This window comes from Phyllobates terribilis, unplaced genomic scaffold (genome assembly GCF_046119375.1).
Source record: "Phyllobates terribilis strain yellow unplaced genomic scaffold, ASM4611937v1 Scaffold_7__3_contigs__length_470593459, whole genome shotgun sequence".
Lineage (NCBI taxonomy): Eukaryota > Metazoa > Chordata > Amphibia > Anura > Dendrobatidae > Phyllobates > Phyllobates terribilis.
The window spans coordinates 426426556-426448999 of NW_027362767.1; the positions used below are offsets into that span (position 1 = coordinate 426426556).

A 22444-nucleotide genomic window follows, 5' to 3' on the forward strand; every position below is an offset into this window, starting at 1 on the left:
GAGCACACAGTACGGCTCTGAATACATCAGAATTAATTCGGCTGCTTCTGTCCTGTGTCACATCATCAATAAACACTAGTGACCCAGTGCCACTGGCAGCCATGCATGCCCAAGCCATCACACTGCCTCCACCGTGTTTTACAGATGATGTGGTATGCTTTGGATCATGAGCTGTACCTCGCCTTCGCCATACTTTTCTCCTTCCATCATTCTGGTAGAGGTTGATCTTGGTTTCATCTGTCCAAAGAATGTTCTTCCAGAACTGTGCGGCTTTTTAAGATGTTTTTTTTAGCAAAGTCCAGTCTAGGCTTTTTCTTCTTGATGCTTATGAGTGGCTTGCACCGTGCAGTGAACCCTCTGTAGTTACTTTCATGCAGTCTTCTCTTTATGGTAGATTTGGATATTGATACGCCTACCTCCTGGAGAGTGTTGTTCACTTGGTTGGCTGTTGTGAAGGGGTTTCTCTTCACCATGGAGATTATTCTGCGATCATCCACCACTGTTGTCTTCCGTGGGCGCCCAGGTCTTTTTGCATTGATGAGTGCACCAGTGCTTTCTTTCTTTCTCAGGATGTACCAAACTGTAGATTTTGCCACTCCTAATATTGTAGCAATTTCTCAGATGGTTTTTTTCTGTTTTTGCAGCTTAAGGATGGCTTGTTTCACCTGCATGGAGAGCTCCTTTGACCGCATGTTTACTTCACAGCAAAACCTTCCAAATGCAAGCACCACACCTCAAGTCAACTCCAGTCCTTTTATCTGCTTAACTGAGAATGACAAAACAAAGGGATTACCCACACCTGTCCATGAAATAGCCTTGGAGTCAATTGTCCAATTACTTTTGGTCCCTTTAAAAACAGGGTGGCACATGTTAAGGAGCTGAAACTCCTAAACCCTTCATCCAATTTTAATGTGGATACCCTCAAATGAAAGCTGAAAGTCTGAACTTCAACTGCATCTGAATTGTTTTGATTAAAATTCATTGTGGTAATGTCTAGAACCAAAATTAGAAAAATGTTGTCTCTGTCCAAATATATATGGACCTAACTGTATGTACATCACCCACTGACTCCCTGGTGGACACATATGTACATCACCCACTGACTCCCTGGTGGACACATATGTACATCACCCACTGACTCCCTGGTGGACACATATGTACATCACCCACTGACTCCCTAGTGGACACATATATACATCACCCAATGACTCCCTGGTGGACACATATGTACATCACCCAATGATTCCCTGGTGGACACATATGTACATCACCCACTGACTCCCTAGTGGACACATATATACATCACCCAATGACTCCCTGGTGGACACATATGTACATCACCCACTGATTCCCTGGGTGACACATATGTACATCACCCACTGACTCCCTGGTGGACACATATGTACATCACCCACTGACTCCCTGGTGGACACATATGTACATCACCCACTGACTCCCTGGTGGACACATATGTACATCACCCACTGACTCCCTGGTGGACACATATGTACATCACCCAATGATTCCCTGGTGGACACATATGTACATCACCCACTGACTCCCTGGGTGACACATATGTACATCACCCACTGATTCCCTGGGTGACACATATGTACATCACCCACTGACTCCCTGGTGGACACATATGTACATCACCCAATGACTCCCTGGTGGACACATATGTACATCACCCACTGACTCCCTGGTGGACACATATATATGTAGCACCCTGAGGATTCGGCTGCTACAGGGGTATTGCACCTCAACCCAGAGGTGTGATATTCCACTCCCGGGTAAGGATGGAGTGTGGATCTGAGCTCGGTAGGCTGCATGCACTACATACATCCCATTTCCGAGGAACAGGCCGACGGTACTCCCACTTAGAAATGTGCAGGTACGACCGAGTCTGTTCCTGGCTGGAGTGGGAGGGGGGTGGTACATCCCATGTAGTGTAGGGGCAGATAGGGGGAGCAGCCTGGGTAAAGTTAGGAGCTCATTGGGTGCTGGTCACCTGAGCTCACACATAGAGGGTGTATATAAGGTGGGCACCAACTAAGATCAGGGTCAGATGCAGAGAACAAGACAGCTGCAGAGGAGCAGACAGCAAGACAGCTGCAGAGGAGCAGACAGCAAGCAGAGAGGAAGTCAGCCTGCAGCAAGAGAGAGACCCTGAGTGAGAGAGGAGCAAAGAAGGAGTACCCAGAGGGGAAAACAGAGAGGACCCAAGAACCCAAATTAAAGCACTGGGTGAGGAGTCGGCACAGGGTACCGGAACCCAAGCTGGTGGGGGCAGAAAACACACCCTAGCCAGAGACCGGAGGCCGTGGGCAGCATCTGCCACGGCCACCCATCACATCCACCCCGAAGGCACACCACATGAAGGGTCAGGGAACCCAGGGCCAAGGGTGTCCCAACAGAAGGCCCGAGGGAGCTGGACCTAGGTGGATTACTGGTGGGGACGGCCAGAGAACGGGACAGAAAGAGAGCTCAGGGCCACGCTCCGGACTTGTTTGGGGGTTGGCTGGATCCAGGACCTGGTGGACGCAGCACGGCTCGGGTGGTCACTAGCAGCTGGAGTGACCGGAACATCAGCAGTGAGTAAATACCCTAAACTGCACAACCCGACTCTGTCTTCCTTTAACATCTATGCTGCACCACTACAACCCCCATCCTCTGCACCTGACCCCCTGAGGCTATACCCCACCCGTTGGGGGTTATACCATCACAAGCTGCACTTACACCATCAGCCTCAGCGGACCCTGCTGCAGCGGCGGCCATAGTGACCGCAACACAACGGGTGGCGTAGTCGACATTAAGAACTAATAACATCTGTAGGACTGCCACATAACACTGAGCTTGACGCCCTGGGCACGGGGCCGGGTCACAGCCGCTCGGAGACTACAACCCCCCCATCTGATCCGGTGCCGGGTATTCCCCTCAAAAAGGAATATGTCCCAGGGGGCGCGTCAACTTTGGCGTAGTCGGCAGGATTACGTGCCCGCAACACCCGGGTACTGCGTGCCTGAAGAAAAATGCAAGTTTACCTCAGAAAGAAGTCTCCCGCCGGTTCCGGAGGGTCCACGCCATCGGACCCCATCACAGGTCGTTTCCCGCCGATTGTCCGCCATTTCCAGCTTGTTCCCGCCATCTGCAGAGTTTCCCGCCACTGGGCGACGCTTCCCGCCAAATCCGAAGATTTCCCGCCTTGGAAGAGCAGCGGACGCCATTATGGGCGTGCCAAAGGAGGGCAAGAGGCCGCCTCCCATCGTGGGCCGGGACAGAAAATGGCGCCAAAAGTGGAAACCGCCCCCACCAACAGAGACTGTGATGCTGGAGGTGTCTGTCAGCGTGAAAGAACTACCCCTGGAGCTGACAGTCACCGAGTTGCCCCGGGACCGCCCTCGAAGTGGGAGGAGACGAAAGAAAAGAACGAAGATGGGTGCCGCCTGGAGCAGTCTGGAGCGAGCGCACCCGGAGGCAAGAAGTCTAACGAGGAGTAGCGGAGAAGCTTACCCGGATATGGAGAGAAAGCAGAACAGCACCGGCCCGCTGGCCAGGAGTCTGCTAAAGACCGAGGAAGGAGAGCAGAGCAGCACCGGCCCGCTGGCCAGGAGCCTGCTGGAAGAAGAGCAGAGCAGCACCGACCCGTTGGTCAGGAGCCTGCTGGACACCACGACCCCACTAGGCCTAGTGGAGGTCCTTGCACAGCTCCCCCGAGACCGGGAGTGTGCACAGACTGCCCTGGAGGGCCTCGCACGGAGGATGGCCCGGGTACAGCGCGAGATATTGGCGGAATGGAGCCGGGAGATGGCCCAGCAAGCTGAAACCAAGACGCAAGCTGAAACCAAGACTCGGAGCACGCCAGCCGAGATGAGGAAGGAGACCGCCTCTGAGGATGGCGCGGGAGGACCCAAGGCCGGAGACGGCGCCGAGAAGGGAGCCGAACGCATGGAGGCAGGTAAAGGGGATGTCTACACCCCAAGCCGGGACACCGCCCACCTGCCCCAGCTCCCCGTCGCAGAGCCCGAAAGTCCCCCTGCTGTGCCCGAAAACGCCATGTCACCGACGCAGACTAGGCCCCAACCGGAAGCCGCCGCCGCGACCCCTGTGACGTCACACGCCTCGACCCCGAGCGTGACCAAGCAGGAAGTACCACCAGCCTGGTCGCAAGGCCTAGTACCCCCGGGCGCCGCAATACCAACAGCGCCCCCTACCTCCGCGGAGCCTCCGGCCTGGCCGCAAGGCCAGGTAGCCCAGGGTGCCGCCGTCCTAACGGTGCCCTTCACCTTCCAGGTGCCCCAGGCCTGGCCGCAAGGCCTGGGCAACCCGGGCGCCACCACCACCGCGCCCGCACCCGTAAAACCAAGGGTGCCGCGTCTGGGAGAGGACTTGTTCAGCCAGCTCACATGGCCGGACGGGTCTGAAGTTACCACCAGCTACAAGCAAAGAGCAGGAGGAAGACGCCGTTGAGTGCGGCAGAGCAAGTGATGTAAATAGTTACCCGACCGGGTACCAAAGAAACTGTTGATATATATATATATAGTCCCCGTTGGGACCAGCAAGAGTGAACTGTTTACCCGTTAACCCCTTAATCCCACAGGCTGAGGACTGTGAGCAGCCATTCCCTTCCCTCTACCTGGCCGAGGACTGAGAGCGGCCAATTTTCCCTTGTAAATAGTTGCGCGTCCTAAAGCGCCCCCTACCGGTTTTATAGGAAAACCATTTTTCTAAGAGACTGTCGCACTTTTCCCGGACACACGTTGCACAGTGTCCGGAGGAGGAACCTGAAACAAGAAACGACTACGAGAATGTTTATATGAAAAGTTTTATATGATGTTTTATATGTTTATGTTTATAAAAAAAATGTATGTTTGGTGTTTTATGTCTTGCAGCCCGAGGACGTGCTGTGATTTACCAGGGGGGAATGTAGCACCCTGAGGATTCGGCTGCTACAGGGGTATTGCACCTCAACCCAGAGGTGTGATATTCCACTCCCGGGTAAGGATGGAGTGTGGATCTGAGCTCGGTAGGCTGCATGCACTACATACATCCCATTTCCGAGGAACAGGCCGACGGTACTCCCACTTAGAAATGTGCAGGTACGACCGAGTCTGTTCCTGGCTGGAGTGGGAGGGGGGTGGTACATCCCATGTAGTGTAGGGGCAGATAGGGGGAGCAGCCTGGGTAAAGTTAGGAGCCCATTGGGTGCTGGTCACCTGAGCTCACACATAGAGGGTGTATATAAGGTGGGCACCAACTAAGATCAGGGTCAGATGCAGAGAACAAGACAGCTGCAGAGGAGCAGACAGCAAGACAGCTGCAGAGGAGCAGACAGCAAGCAGAGAGGAAGTCAGCCTGCAGCAAGAGAGAGACCCTGAGTGAGAGAGGAGCAAAGAAGGAGTACCCAGAGGGGAAAACAGAGAGGACCCAAGAACCCAAATTAAAGCACTGGGTGAGGAGTCGGCACAGGGTACCGGAACCCAAGCTGGTGGGGGCAGAAAACACACCCTAGCCAGAGACCGGAGGCCGTGGGCAGCATCTGCCACGGCCACCCATCACATCCACCCCGAAGGCACACCACATGAAGGGTCAGGGAACCCAGGGCCAAGGGTGTCCCAACAGAAGGCCCGAGGGAGCTGGACCTAGGTGGATTACTGGTGGGGACGGCCAGAGAACGGGACAGAAAGAGAGCTCAGGGCCACGCTCCGGACTTGTTTGGGGGTTGGCTGGATCCAGGACCTGGTGGACGCAGCACGGCTCGGGTGGTCACTAGCAGCTGGAGTGACCGGAACATCAGCAGTGAGTAAATACCCTAAACTGCACAACCCGACTCTGTCTTCCTTTAACATCTATGCTGCACCACTACAACCCCCATCCTCTGCACCTGACCCCCTGAGGCTATACCCCACCCGTTGGGGGTTATACCATCACAAGCTGCACTTACACCATCAGCCTCAGCGGACCCTGCTGCAGCGGCGGCCATAGTGACCGCAACACAACGGGTGGCGTAGTCGACATTAAGAACTAATAACATCTGTAGGACTGCCACATAACACTGAGCTTGACGCCCTGGGCACGGGGCCGGGTCACAGCCGCTCGGAGACTACAACCCCCCCATCTGATCCGGTGCCGGGTATTCCCCTCAAAAAGGAATATGTCCCAGGGGGCGCGTCATATACATCACCCAATGACTCCCTGGTGGACACATATGTACATCACCCAATGATTCCCTGGTGGACACATATATACATCACCCAATGACTCCCTGGTGGACACATATGTACATCACCCAATGATTCCCTGGTGCACACATATGTACATCACCCACTGACTCCCTGGGTGACACATATGTACATCACCCACTGACTCCCTGGGTGACACATATATACATCACCCAATGACTCCCTGGTGGACACATATATACATTACCCAATAACTCCCTGGTGGACACATATATACATCACCCAATGACTCCCTGGTGGACACATATGTACATCACCCAATGATTCCCTGGTGGACACATATGTACATCACCCACTGACTCCCTGGGTGACACATATGTACATCACCCACTGACTCCCTGGTGGACACATATGTACATTACCCACTGACTCCCTGGTGGACACATATGTACATCACCCACTGACTCCCTGGTGGACACATATGTACATCACCCAATGACTCCCTGGTGGACACATATATACATCACCCAATGACTCCCTGGGTGACACATATGTACATCACCCACTGACTCCCTGGTGGACACATATGTACATCACCCACTGACTCCCTAGTGGACACATATATACATCACCCAATGACTCCCTGGTGGACACATATGTACATCACCCAATGATTCCCTGGTGGACACATATGTACATCACCCACTGACTCCCTGGGTGACACATATGTACATCACCCACTGATTCCCTGGGTGACACATATGTACATCACCCACTGACTCCCTGGTGGACACATATGTACATCACCCAATGACTCCCTGGTGGACACATATGTACATCACCCACTGACTCCCTGGTGGACACATATATACATCACCCAATGACTCCCTGGTGGACACATATGTACATCACCCAATGATTCCCTGGTGGACACATATATACATCACCCAATGACTCCCTGGTGGACACATATGTACATCACCCAATGATTCCCTGGTGCACACATATGTACATCACCCACTGACTCCCTGGGTGACACATATGTACATCACCCACTGACTCCCTGGGTGACACATATATACATCACCCAATGACTCCCTGGTGGACACATATATACATTACCCAATAACTCCCTGGTGGACACATATATACATCACCCAATGACTCCCTGGTGGACACATATGTACATCACCCAATGATTTCCTGGTGGACACATATGTACATCACCCACTGACTCCCTGGGTGACACATATGTACATCACCCACTGACTCCCTGGTGGACACATATGTACATCACCCACTGACTCCCTGGTGGACACATATGTACATCACCCACTGACTCCCTGGGTGACACATATGTACATCACCCAATGACTCCCTGGTGGACACATATATACATCACCCACTGACTCCCTGGTGGACACATATGTACATCACCCACTGACTCCCTGGTGGACACATATATACATCACCCACTGACTCCCTGGTGGACACATATGTACATCACCCACTGACTCCCTGGGTGACACATATGTACATCACCCAATGACTCCCTGGTGGACACATATATACATCACCCACTGACTCCCTGGTGGACACATAGGTACATCACCCACTGACTCCCTGGGTGACACATATGTACATCACCCACTGACTCCCTGGTGGACACATATGTACATCACCCACTGACTCCCTGGTGGACACATATATACATCACCCACTGACTCCCTGGGTGACACATATGTACATCACCCAATGACTCCCTGGTGGACACATATGTACATCACCCAATGATTCCCTGGTGCACACATATGTACATCACCCACTGACTCCCTGGGTGACACATATGTACATCACCCACTGACTCCCTAGGTGACACATATATACATCACCCAATGACTCCCTGGTGGACACATATATACATTACCCAATAACTCCCTGGTGGACACATATATACATCACCCAATGACTCCCTGGTGGACACATATGTACATCACCCAATGATTCCCTGGTGGACACATATGTACATCACCCACTGACTCCCTGGGTGACACATATGTACATCACCCACTGACTCCCTGGTGGACACATATGTACATCACCCACTGACTCCCTGGGTGACACATATGTACATCACCCAATGACTCCCTGGTGGACACATATATACATCACCCACTGACTCCCTGGTGGACACATATGTACATCACCCACTGACTCCCTGGTGGACACATATATACATCACCCACTGACTCCCTGGTGGACACATAGGTACATCACCCACTGACTCCCTGGGTGACACATATGTACATCACCCACTGACTCCCTGGTGGACACATATGTACATCACCCACTGACTCCCTGGTGGACACATATATACATCACCCACTGACTCCCTGGTGGACACATATATACATCACCCAATGACTCCCTGGTGGACACATATGTACATCGCCCACTGACTCCCTGGTGGACACATATGTACATCACCCACTGACTCCCTGGTGGACACATATATACATCACCCAATGACTCCCTGGTGGACACATATATACATCACCCACTGACTCCTGGGTTGATACTTCTGTATGTCACCAAATGACTTCTAAGAAAAGAAGGTAGACTTTGATAGATATGAATGCATTGGCGCACATGACAGGGGCACTACCAGGCATAGCGTATAGATCAGACGGACCCTACAATTGTACAGTGCATGCAGCTTTACAGGGGAAGACAGTAAAAGCAAAACAACATAATAGAAATAAATTCTTACAAACACAATAGAATCCACACAAGTTTTCAGTTTATTTCCATGACGGAAGGAATTCGCTGTTGTACCGGAGCAGATACAACCTGCCGACAGCTCACAGTAATGTCGTGTGTAGATTGGATGGGACTCGCACACAGATGGACCATTGGTTTCACAATAACTGAAGGGAGTTGTACGTTTGCTGCACCATCAGATGCCGTCAAACTTTCTTAAAGTCATTGGACGATGTCCTCTGATAATGATGGTCATGTGAGGACGTTCGGTGGGTTTGTGACCTGTTTTTTTATCCTCTCCATTAGCCTCTTCTACCGGTTATTTCTCATGGTTTTCTTCTTTTTGCAAAGAAAACTAAACCGAACGCAACAATAACAGTGATGAGGATGACAGCGAGGCAGATACCGATCACTGCCCCAACATAGCGGCCAGAGGAGGCGCCGCTGAGATTCCCAAAATCACCAGAAATATCTGTATAGAGAAAACACAAAGTTTTATGATCTTGTCAGTCAATGATTTTTTTTCTATGTTTATACAAATAACTAGCAGGAAAGTTAATGATATTTCAGATAAATCATATCTAAAGGGTGAAGAAATGTTGTCCCGGGATATAATGGACGATATGACTCTTCTAACATGGACTAAGATTTTACTTATATTTCATCCTTGTTTTTATCAATCAGACTTTAGCTTCTCTCACCTTTGACCCTTAGGAACCTCCATGGATTTTTGTGGTCTACGGTGGAGGCTGCTCCCTGGTGCCGGCACTATGTCTAGTGTTGGTTAATGTACTGATTCTACACCGGTGCTCCTGAATAGTGTTGAGCCACCCCCGTAGTGTTCGAGTTCGGTTCGGTTCGTCGAACACCCGTGTGTTCGCCGAACTGTTCGTCGAACGCCTTCGAACACCGTTAAAACCAATGGCAGGCAAACAAAAACACATAGAAACACATAGAAAACACCTTCAAAGGTGTCCAAAAGCTGACAAACTGCTCAGAAGACACAACTAACACATGGAAAAGTGACAAGTAGAGATGAGCGTTGTTCGACTCGAACTGTTCGCCAATCTCAAATTCGAGCTGTTTTGGGCGGTGTTCGAGCCGTTCGGCGAACACGAACGATTTGAGAAAAATTCGGCTGTTCGAGGTTATGTTCGATAACTGTTCGTGCACCAAAATCATAACTGGATTTTTTCTCAGTAATGATGAAAATTAATGTTAATACGCAGTTTGAGTGTACAGCGGGGTGGGGGGAGGGGCAGGGGATGGATCTCTGCAGGAACAATGAAGATCTCCATTTTTTTTTCTCTTTCCCGCATTTACAGTGGGGAGGTGCAATCTGTCAGCCTATCAGCAGCGCACACACGGAGCGAAGTGCTTTTTTTCACACAAGCAAGGGCATGTGTGATTGGCAGTGTATGTCACATGTCCTTGCCCTATAAGACCAAGCCATTTTCCCCGTCGCCACCATTTTCTCACTGCTGCAGCTGCGTGTTAGACGGCACCGCTGTTGCTGTGTGCGCTATACCTTGTTAATTTCAAGCCAATTTTCGCACAAATCTACAGATAGCTTGGGAGTAGGGAATAGTTGTGATTGCAGTCCTTTTAAGGACTAGGTTACAGCATTTCCTACGACTTTTATCAGGCAGGTCTGTGCTCTTAAATAGATAGATTGTGGGAGTAAAGACTAATTGTAATTGGAGTCCTTTTCAGGACTAGGTTACATCAGTTCCTATCAGTTTTTGCCAGGCAGGTCTGTGCCAGTGCTGTGCAAGTTTTTTTCACAGCATTTGGCTGAATCTAGCAAAGCTAATCCTTTTTGGCCTATTGCAGAGTGTGTTAGTCAGTGGAGTAGCCTATCTGTGTTGCAAGATATACCACCTGTGTATAGAATACCAATGTTTTTACTGCACCTAGTGAAGTAAAATCTTTTGGGCATAGCATCATTCTATTAGTCCATCTATACTGACCTCCATCAGGTTGCAAATTGAATATAATTTTTTTCTGCATCTAGCTCTGAAAAAATATTTGGGCTTCTAGCAGTGTGTGGGACTTGTTCTATTAGTCCATCTATACTGACCTCCATCAGGTTGCAAACTGAATATAATTTTTTGTCTGCATCTAGCTCTGAAAAAATATTTGGCCTTCTAGCAGTGTGTGGGACTTTCTCTATTAGTCCATCTATACTGACCTCCATCAGGTTGCAAACTGAATATAGTTTTTTTCTGCATCTACCTCTGAAAAAATATTTGGGCTTCTAGCAGTGTGTGGGACTTTCTCTATTAGTCCATCTATACTGACCTCCATCAGGTTGCAAATTAAAAATAATTTTTATCTGCATCTACCTCTGAAAAAATATTTGGGCTTCTAGCTGTGTGTGGGACTTGTTCTATTAGTCCATCTATACTGACCTCCATCAGGTTGCAAACTGAATATAATTTTTTTCTGCATCTAGCTCTGAAAAAATATTTGGCCTTCTAGCAGTGTGTGGGACTTTCTCTATTAGTCCATTTATACTGACCTCCATCAGGTTGCAAATTAAAAATAATTTTTATCTGCATCTAGCTCTGAAAAAATATTTGGCCTTCTAGCAGTGTGTGGGACTTTCTCTATTAGTCCATCTATACTGACCTCCATCAGGTTGCAAATTCAAAATAATTTTTTGTCTGCATCTAGCTCTGAAAAAATATTTGGCCTTCTAGCAGTGTGTGGGACTTTCTCTATTAGTCCATCTATACTGACCTCCATCAGGTTGCAAATTCAAAATAATTTTTTGTCTGCATCTAGCTCTGAAAAAATATTTGGCCTTCTAGCAGTGTGTGGGACTTTCTCTATTAGTCCATTTATACTGACCTCCATCAGGTTGCAAATTAAAAATAATTTTTATCTGCATCTAGCTCTGAAAAAATATTTGGCCTTCTAGCTGTGTGTGGGACTTGTTCTATTAGTCCATCTATACTGACCTCCATCAGGTTGCAAACTGAATATAATTTTTTTCTGCATCTAGCTCTGAAAAAATATTTGGCCTTCTAGCAGTGTGTGGGACTTTCTCTATAAGTCCATCTATACTGACCTCCATCAGGTTGCAAATTAAAAATAATTTTTTGTCTGCATCTAGCTCTGAAAAAATATTTGGCCTTCTAGCAGTGTGTGGGACTTTCTCTATTAGTCCATCTATACTGACCTCCATCAGGCTGCAAATTAAAAATAATTTTTATCTGCATCTACCTCTGAAAAAATATTTGGCCTTCTAGCTGTGTGTGGGACTTGTTCTATTAGTCCATCTATACTGACCTCCATCAGGTTGCAAACTGAATATAATTTTTTTCTGCATCTAGCTCTGAAAAAATATTTGGCCTTCTAGCAGTGTGTGGGACTTTCTCTATTAGTCCATCTATACTGACCTCCATCAGGTTGCAAAATAAAAATAATTTATATCTGCATCTAGCTCTGAAAAAATATTTGGCCTTCTAGCAGTGTGTGGGACTTTCTCTATTAGTCCATCTATACTGACCTCCATCAGGTTGCAAATTAAAAATAATTTTTTGTCTGCATCTAGCTCTGAAAAAATATTGGGCTTCTAGCAGTGTGTGGGACTTTCTCTATTAATCCATCTATACAGACCTCCATCAGGTTGCAAACTGAATATAATTTTTTTCTGCATCTACCTCTGAAAAAATATTTGGGCTTCTAGCTGTGTGTGGGACTTGTTCTATTAGTCCATCTATACTGACCTCCATCAGGTTGCAAACTGAATATAATTTTTTTCTGCATCTAGCTCTGAAAAAATATTTCGCCTTCTAGCAGTGTGTGGGACTTTCTCTATTAGTCCATCTATACTGACCTCCATCAGGTTGCAAATTAAAAATAATTTTTATCTGCATCTAGCTCTGAAAAAATATTTGGCCTTCTAGCAGTGTGTGGGACTTTCTCTATTAGTCCATCTATACTGACCTCCATCAGGTTGCAAACTGAATATATTTTTTTTCTGCATCTACCTCTGAAAAAATATTGGGCTTCTAGCAGTGTGTGGGACTTTCTCTATTAGTCCATCTATACTGACCTCCATCAGGCTGCAAATTCAAAATAATTTTTTGTCTGCATCTAGCTCTGAAAAAATATTTGGCCTTCTAGCAGTGTGTGGGACTTTCTCTATTAGTCCATCTATACTGACCTCCATCAGGTTGCAAATTAAAAATAATTTTTATCTGCATCTACCTCTGAAAAAATATTTGGCCTTCTAGCTGTGTGTGGGACTTGTTCTATTAGTCCATCTATACTAACCTCCATCAGGTTGCAAACTGAATATAATTTTTTTCTGCATCTAGCTCTGAAAAAATATTTGGCCTTCTAGCAGTGTGTGGGACTTTCTCTATTAGTCCATCTATACTGACCTCCATCAGGTTGCAAATTCAAAATAATTTATATCTGCATCTAGCTCTGAAAAAATGTTTGGCCTTCTAGCAGTGTGTGGGACTTTCTCTATTAGTCCATCTATACTGACCTCCATCAGGTTGCAAACTGAATATATTTTTTTTCTGCATCTACCTCTGAAAAAATATTGGACTTCTAGCTGTGTGTGGGACTTGTTCTATTAATCCATCTATACAGACCTCCATCAGGTTGCAAACTGAATATAATTTTTTTCTGCATCTAGCTCTGAAAAAATATTTGGGCTTCTAGCTGTGTGTGGGACTTGTTCTATTAGTCCATCTATACTGACCTCCATCAGGTTGCAAACTGAATATAATTTTTTTCTGCATCTAGCTCTGAAAAAATATTTGGCCTTCTAGCAGTGTGTGGGACTTTTTCTGTTAGTCCATCTATACTGACCTCCATCAGGTTGCAAATTAAAAATAATTTTTTGTCTGCATCTAGCTCTGAAAAAATATTTGGCCTTCTAGCAGTGTGTGGGACTTTCTCTATTAGTCCATCTATACTGACCTCCATCAGGTTGCAAACTGAATATATTTTTTTTCTGCATCTACCTCTGAAAAAATATTGGGCTTCTAGCTGTGTGTGGGACTTGTTCTATTAATCCATCTATACAGACCTCCATCAGGTTGCAAACTGAATATAATTTTTTTCTGCATCTACCTCTGAAAAAATATTTGGGCTTCTAGCTGTGTGTGGGACTTGTTCTATTAATCCATCTATACAGACCTCCATCAGGTTGCAAACTGAATATAATTTTTTTCTGCATCTACCTCTGAAAAAATATTTGGCCTTCTAGCTGTGTGTGGGACTTGTTCTATTAGTCCATCTATACTGACCTCCATCAGGTTGCAAACTGAATATAATTTTTTTCTGCATCTACCTCTGAAAAAATATTTGGGCTTCTAGATGTGTGTGGGACTTGTTCTATTAGTCCATCTATACTGACCTCCATCAGGTTGCAAACTGAATATAATTTTTTTCTGCATCTAGCTCTGAAAAAATATTTGGCCTTCTAGCAGTGTGTGGGACTTTCTCTATTAGTCCATCTATACTGACCTCCATCAGGTTGCAAATTCAAAATAATTTTTTGTCTGCATCTAGCTCTGAAAAAATATTTGGCCTTCTAGCAGTGTGTGGGACTTTCTCTATTAGTCCATCTATACTGACCTCCATCAGGTTGCAAACTGATTTTTTTTTTTCTGCATCTACCTCTGAAAAAATATTTGGGCTTCTAGCTGTGTGTAGTACTTGTTCTATTAGTCCATCTATACTGACCTCCATCAGGTTGCAAACTGAATACAATTTTTTTCTGCATCTACCTCTGAAAAAATATTTGGGCTTCTAGCTGTGTGTGGGACTTGTTCTATTAGTCCATCTATACTGACCTCCATCAGGTTGCAAATTGAATATAATTTTTTTCTGCATCTAACCCAGCCAATAGTTTTGGCCTAATACCACAGTTTGGCCACTCAGCTGTGCTCGGTTCCCATCCATTGTTTTTTTGTGCAAACAACTCCAGAGTTGTGAATTAGTTAACCACCAAAATGAGTGGAAAAAGGCCTGCTGCTGGTGGAAAGGGGAATAGGCGTGTTGGGAAGGGGAAAAAAGGTTGTGTCCGTGGGGTAGGTGTTAAAGCAACAGTAACATCTGCAGAAGAAAGACCATCTTCCAGCCAAACTAAAATGTCTACTTCTTTTAGCGGACAATGTGATAAGATCCCTTTCTTACGGCCACGCCAATCGCTACAAATTCCAGATGAGGCACAAAAACAGCAGGTGCTTCAACGGATATCAAGTGCTCCTTTAAGTGGGCTCTCCTCCACATCAACTTCAACATCACAAATACTCCAGTCCTCAAAGGTGTCACCCCAATCGCACTTGCTTCCTCACAGCTCCCAAATCTCCAGCTGCCCGTCTGAGTATGAGGTAGAACAGATGGTTGAGTCTGCAGAGCTGTTTACTCATACTATAGCCTGGGAATCAGAGGTCGACTCCAGCGCTTCTGTGAATCCAGACGAGGAAATGATCTGCACTGATGCCCAGAATCTTTATGAGTCGGATCCCGGACCAGACGCAGAAGGTTCTGACCATAATGTAGACCCTCATTCCCAAACTGTAACTCCTGTTGGTGGAGACAATGAGGAAGACGATGATGAGACTCAAATACCTGATTGGAGCGACAACTTTAGTTTTTTGTCAGGGCAGGAACAGGTTGGCTCTGAGGACGACGGGTGTGATAACGCACAGGGTGATGATGATGAGGTTGGAGATCCCACTTACTGTCAACCCACAGTCAGCCAAGAGATGAGGTCAGCAGAGGAGGTGGAGGAAGATGCTAGTGACGACGAGGTCAGGTTGCGCCTTCCTGGACAGAGACGTAGTACTGGAAGCACGTCAACAACTGCATCCTCAAACACAACTCTGCCTCTCACCACAAGTCGTGGTGGCTCTTCAGGTCGCATGGGTGCTAAGCCTTGCATAGCCTGGGCATTTTTTCAGATCGATAAAGATGACCCAACTCGTGTTATCTGTAACATTTGTCAGCAAAAGCTAAGTAGAGGCCAAAAAATACATAGTTTGAGTACTTCATGCATGAACCGGCACATGGACATGAAGCATAAGTTGCAGTGGGAAGCTCAGTGTGCTACAATGCGGCCAAGCCGGCCGGGCCAACCACCGTCTGCCATATCTTGTGCATCCGCGGCCTCTTCATCCTCTGTGACTGGGGGGACAGCAGTCACACCTGTTTTGGGGCGCAGACCTGCCACCTCTTTACCCGCAACAGCCAGCGTGATTGGCAGGTCATCATTTTCTTTGGAGGTGGTAACACCAGCTGGTGTTGAGCGCTGTCCGACATCGATTGCACCACCTTTGGATCAAGGCAACCTAACATGTCCGCCTGCATCTTCCTCACAGACCGGCAGTTTGCCGGGGACACCCTTATCAACCCCGTCTAAGCACAATAGCCAGCCCTCGGTCCCTCAGATGTGGACAAGTAAAAGACCATTTCCTCCTAGCCATGAGAAAGCTAAGAGGTTGAATTTCACCATCTGCAAGCTCTTGGCTACAGAAATGCTGCCTTTCCGCCTGGTGGACACAGAGGATTTTCGAGACTTTATGTCCGTCGCAGTGCCCCAGTACCAGATGCCCAGTCGGCACTACTTCTCAAAGAAAGGTGTGCCTGCGCTCCACCAGCATGTCGCACACAACATCACCGCTTCTTTGAGAAACTCTGTGTGTGACAGGGTGCATTTTACCACAGACACTTGGACGAGTAGGCATGGACAGGGGCGTTACATGTCGCTGACTGGGCACTGGGTAACTATGGTGACAGCAGGACAAGGGGCTGCTGTCCAAGTCTTGCCGTCCCCACGAGTTGTGCGTCAATCCTCTTTATGTCAAAGTTCCTCCACTGCTTCTGCCTCCTCAACCTCCTCTCAGTCTTCCACCTGCACCCAAAGCCTGTCTGGTCATGCCACAAGCTTTCTAACTGCGCAGAAGGGATCCTGCACACCTCCTTACTATGCTGGCAGTAGGGCTCAACGTCATCAGGCGGTTTTTACTTTGAAATGTCTGGGAAATGTGAGTCACACAGCTGAGGAGTTGTGGTCAGCTCTGGAGAACCAATTTCATGAATGGTTGTCTCCACTGGACCTGAAACCAGGGAAGGCCGTGTGCGACAATGCTGCAAACCTGGGTGCGGCCCTTCGCCGGGGCAATGTCACACACGTGCCTTGTATGGCTCACGTGTTGAACCTGGTTGTCCAGCAATTTTTAGCCCACTATCCCAGACTAGATGGCCTTCTGCAGAGGGCACGGTCGCTGTGTGCTCACTTCCGCCGTTCGCATCCCGCAGCTCAGCGACTTACATCTCTACAGAAGTCGTTGGGCCTGCCACTTCACCGGCTAAAATGCGATGTGCCTACCCGGTGGAATTCAACTCTGCACATGTTGCAGCGACTGTGGCAGCACCGACAAGCCCTGGTGCAATACGTTCTGACGTATAGCCTGGGCCAACGAGATCCAGAGGTTGGGCAAATCACGCTGGAGGAGTGGTCTCAGATCAGGGACCTATGCACCCTTCTGCACAGTTTTGAAATGGCGACGAAGATGTTTAGTGCTGACTATGCCATTATCAGCATGACTATTCCGGTGATTTACATGCTGGAGCACATGTTAAACAGAATTCGGAGTCAGGTGGTGGCACAAGAGGAGGTGGAGGAAGTAGAGGAGGAGGAGTTGTATGCGGAAGGGCTAACATCTGCAAGGTCCAGACGGTCGGCAGCACCAAGGCGGCAGGCATGTGAGGGTGGGGGAGATGGTTTTACCAGGGCGCATGGTAGCAGCCAAACTAGTGAGGAAGGTGCAGGAGCCCAGGAAGAAGTGGAGGACGAACTGATGGAAGACTCATCAGATGAGGGAGACCTTGATCACATTTCTGTTGTGCGAGGTTGGGGGGAGAGGACAGAGGAAGGAAGCATGATTGTTACCTCGCCACCAACACAACAGGGACTTGGTGCTCCTAGATGCGCAACACACATGAGTGCCTTCTTGCTGCACTACCTGCAACATGACCCTCGAATTGTGAGAATTAGAAATAATCCTGACTACTGGGTTGCCACACTGTTAGATCCCCGGTACAAAAGTAAATTTGCAGAAATTATTCCTGCCATAGAAAGGGATGCACGCATGCAGGAGTATCAGCAGAGACTGTTGCAGAATCTTACATGTGCTTTTCCACAAAACACCAGTGGTGCACGTAGTGAATCTCACAGTTCCAACTTGCCAACCGTGGGACCGTCAAGTGTTCAGCACTCAAACCATAACAGAACCACAGTATCTGCTGGTAACATCAATTTTGCGGAATCATTTCACCACTTTTTTAGCCCATCCTTTGCAAGGCCACAGGAGACAAGAAGTCTGACACATAGTCAACGCCTAGAGACGATGGTACAGGAGTATCTCCAAGTAAACATTGAAGCCATGACTGTGTCACTGGACCCTTGCTCTTTTTGGGCTTCCAATCTGGATAAATGGCCGGAGCTAGCCACTTACGCCTTGGAGATCTTGTCATGCCCCGCAGCCAGCGTTCTGTCTGAACGTGTGTTCAGCGCTGCTGGTGGTGTGCTGACAGATAAGCGCACGCGGCTCTCCACTGGTAATGTAGACAGACTCACGTTCATAAAGATGAACAAATCATGGATCCGAAACGACTTTTCTACCCCTGTGTCATCCTGGGGAGAGTAAAAGCTTGATGATTGGTTAAAATCACCCTACCAACCGTTTTAAGCTTTCAAATTACTAATCATGTTTATCTGTATCTTGGCTGGAAAATAATTTGGGCTTTGTAGCAGTGTGCAGCACTGATTCTATTAGGCCATCTATAATAAGCTCCACCAGATTTAAAATTACTAATCATGTTTATCTGTATCTTGACTGGAAAATAATTTGGGCTTTGTAGCAGTGTGCAGCACTGATCCTATTAGCCCATCTATACTAAGCTCCACCAGATTTAAAATTAATAATAATTTTTAGCTGCATCTAGCCCGGAAAATAATTTTGGGGCTCCGAGATGCGCAAGACACATAAGTGCCTTCTTGCTGCACTACCTGCAACATGACCCTCATATTCTCAGAATTCGAAGTAATCATGACTACTGGGTTGCCACACTCTTAGATCCCCCAAACTTTTCGATCAACCTTTTCATTTTAATAAAGACCAAAAAAATGGTCATTTTTGAAATTATAAGCATTAGCAGGTTATTAGAAACTGTAATCAAACAGTTTTCAACTCAAAACTTTATTCTAGGTGATGTTACATTTTCACATAGGACCCCTTGTTCGAAAGGAGCTTCTGAACTCTCTCGTCCATTGAATTTGTCAGGTTTTGGATGGTTTCTGCTTCAATTGTTTTGCATGAGGACAGAATACCCTCCCAGAGCTGTTGCTTATATGTGAACTGCCTCCCGCCATCATAGGCACTCCTTTTGATGATGCTCCAGAGGTTCTGAATGGGGTAGAGGTCAGGGGAGCATGGGGGTCACACCATAAGTTTGTCCCCTTTTATGCCCATATCAGCCAGAGATGCAGATGTTTTATGTGCAGCATGAGATGGTGCATTATCATGCAAAAAAATGATCTTGCTGTGAAATACACGGTTCTTCTTCTTGAACCATGGCAGGAAGTGCTGTTTGAGAAAATCCACATACATTATGGAGTTCATCTTTAGCGCCTTCAGGGATCCTAAAGGGGCCGACAATCTCTCTCCCCATGATTCCAGCCCAAAACATTACTCCACCTCCTCCTTGTTGGCGCTGTAGCCGTGTTTGCGTGGGGTGTCCATCAACCAGCCATCCTCCACTCCATCCATCTGGACCATCGAGCGCTGCACGGCACTCATCCGTGAACAAAACAGTTTTGAAATCAGTCTTCATGTAATGTTTGGCCCACTGGAGCCGTTTCTGCTTGTGTGAAGTGGATAGAGGAGGTCGACAGGATGGCGTATGCACAGCTGCAAACCTCTGAAGGACCTTGCATCTTGTTGTTCGGGGGACGTTGGAGGCACCAGCAGCTTCAAAAACTTGTCTGCTGCTATGACAAGGCTTTTTTGCCGCTGCTCTTTTAACCTGACGTAATTGCCTGTAGGAAAGAGTCCTCAATTTGCCCTTATCAGCACGCACACGTGTGTACTGTGAATCAGCTAAATACTTCTTGATTGCCAAGACACTTCATCCTGATCATCGCACAATGTTGATTGTAGTCATGCCTTGACCTAAACACTCCACAATTTGTTGCTTCTCAGCAGCCGACACATCCTTTTTCTTTCCCATTTTGGCAGAAAATGTAGGCTGCTTAATAATGTGAGACAGCCTTCTTAAGTAGTCTTGCCTTTCATTGGACACACCTGCCAAACTAATTAGCACAGGTGTCTGCAATTGCTTACAGTGATATAAAGAGCCCTGACACATATCACCATCAATGAGTTTAACTGACAAACAAACAAATTCTTCCCTTATCACTCCTAAACACTTTTTGCATAATAATTTGGAACACAGTGTACATGTGCTTTTCCACAAAACACCAGTGGTTCACGTAGTGAATCTTACAGTTCTAACTTGCCAACCGTGGTCTGTATGGAGTTGTTCAATAAAGGGCCCAAAATTAAGATAACATAGATGGGAGAGGTCTCTATGAATAGGAATTCCTAAGTATTTGATACCCTGTGAGGGCCAGGCAAAGGGAAAGTTGGACTGGATGGAATCCTATATGGATTTGGGGAGGGAGACATCGAGGGCCTCAGACTTCGCTGCATTGATTTTAAAATTTGACCATGTAACAAAGTGATCTATTTCAGCCATAACAGCATGGATGGATATATGTGATTGAGCGATATATACTAGGACATCATCAGCAAATAGAGAGCACTTGTACTCGGTGCCTCCCACCTCAATCCACCTAATATTGGGGTTATGGCGAATTGATGAGAGCAGGTGCTCCGTCACTAGGATGTATAAGAGAGGGGACAGAGGACATCCCTGCCTTGTCCCATTGGTGATTGTGAAAGGTGATGAAAATGTTCTGATGCACCCCCTGGGCCTTGGGACTCCCGGAGCCGGACCCTTTTTGGTGGATGCTGGTGGTTGTAGTCTTCGTGGCGGCGACCCGGTTCCGTGGCTCAGGGTGGTCAAACCAGTGGCGGAACTATTTATGTGGTTTTGATGTTTAAATGTCCGACTACGCCACCCGTGGATTGCGGTCAGAGTGAACCGCCGCTGCAGGGCAGACCGCTGAGGCTGGTGTTGTGGGTGCAGCAGAGCATAGCATAACTCCCCACGGGAGGAGTATAGCCTCAGGGCAGTGTATGCGGAGGATGGGGGTGATGGTGCAGGGCAGCAGCAGTAACGACACGGAGTCAGTGATGCAGTCCAGGGCCTTTACTCACAGTTCTTATTATCCAGACCACGTCTGCAGGTAACGGCTGCCCACGTCGTACTGTGCTCACCAGGTGAGGGGCTCAGACAACTCCCAGATAACTTTGGAGCGCTTCACAGGACCCCCTTTGTGTGTCCTTTGTCTGGCCTTTCTTACCAACCCTTCTGTCCGGCTGCCTCGGGCCTCCTCTTGGTAAACTTGGCGCCAGTTTCCCTGACCCTATGTGGTGCCTGCCTAGCGGGTGTAGCGAGGGGCTGCACCACATAAAATGTCACAGCCTCCGGTTTCTAGCTGAGGGTCGTTTCCTGCCTCCACTAGTCTCGGGGACCGGTCTCCCCCTTTGGCCTGACCCCTCCACGCAGGTGGATTCGGGCGTGCGGTGGCGACTCGCCCGTCCGCACCCCTGGGATCCCTTCATTCCTCGTTCCTGGAGCCTTCTCCGCTCCTCTTCCTTCCTTCTCCCTCTTCCAGGCCTGGGCCTCTGTTACTAGGCCCGCCTCCGGAGCAGAGCTCATGCAGAGCCCCTGCTCCCTGCCACTTCTGCTCAGACTTCTCTGCACTGAACTAAGATGGTGCCCACCTTTTATACTCCCTTCTCAATGCACCCAGGAACTGCTTCCTCCTTGCTCCTGCACTACAGGGTTCCCCTTCCTCAGTGTTCCCTCCCCCCACTCCAGCCAGGGACAGGGACTGTCGTGCCCATCTCAGAGGCATATTGGTCGCCCTGCCCCACGGCAATGTGGTGTAATGCATGCAGGTGTCGGGTCCTGATCCACACTCCATCCTTACCTGAGAGTGAGATATCACACCTCTGGGTGAGGTGCAATACCTCTGTAGCAACCGAGCCCTCAGGGTGCTACAGTTCCATTTATCTTCAGCCTAGGTGACGTATTGTGATACAGGGCCGTGATTTTGGCTATAAAAGGGTCCCCTAGACCCCTACCCCAAGCTTTTTAAGAGAATCATATATGGCGTGCCAGGAGACTCTATGGAATGCTTTCTCAGCATCCAACGAGAGTATCTAATTACAAATTTTTAACTGCATCTAGCCCAGGAAATACTTTGTGCCTAGTAGCAGTGTCTGCTAGTCAGCGGATTATCCCGGCTGTTAAGCAAGCTACACCACCTGTAGTTT

General features: G+C 48.0%; 1 protein-coding gene across 1 annotated transcript in view; it reads right to left on the minus strand.

Annotated features, from left to right (window-relative positions):
- Positions 1-8965: 8965 nt before the first annotated feature.
- Positions 8966-22444, minus strand: part of LOC141155187 (class I histocompatibility antigen, Non-RT1.A alpha-1 chain-like) — a 71616-nt gene continuing 58137 nt past the window's right edge. Inside the window, exon 5 of the mRNA XM_073641907.1 lies at positions 8966-9414. Within this exon, the coding sequence (XP_073498008.1) occupies positions 9269-9414 (146 nt within the window). The 3' untranslated portion in view covers positions 8966-9268. The remainder of the gene's footprint in view (positions 9415-22444) is intronic.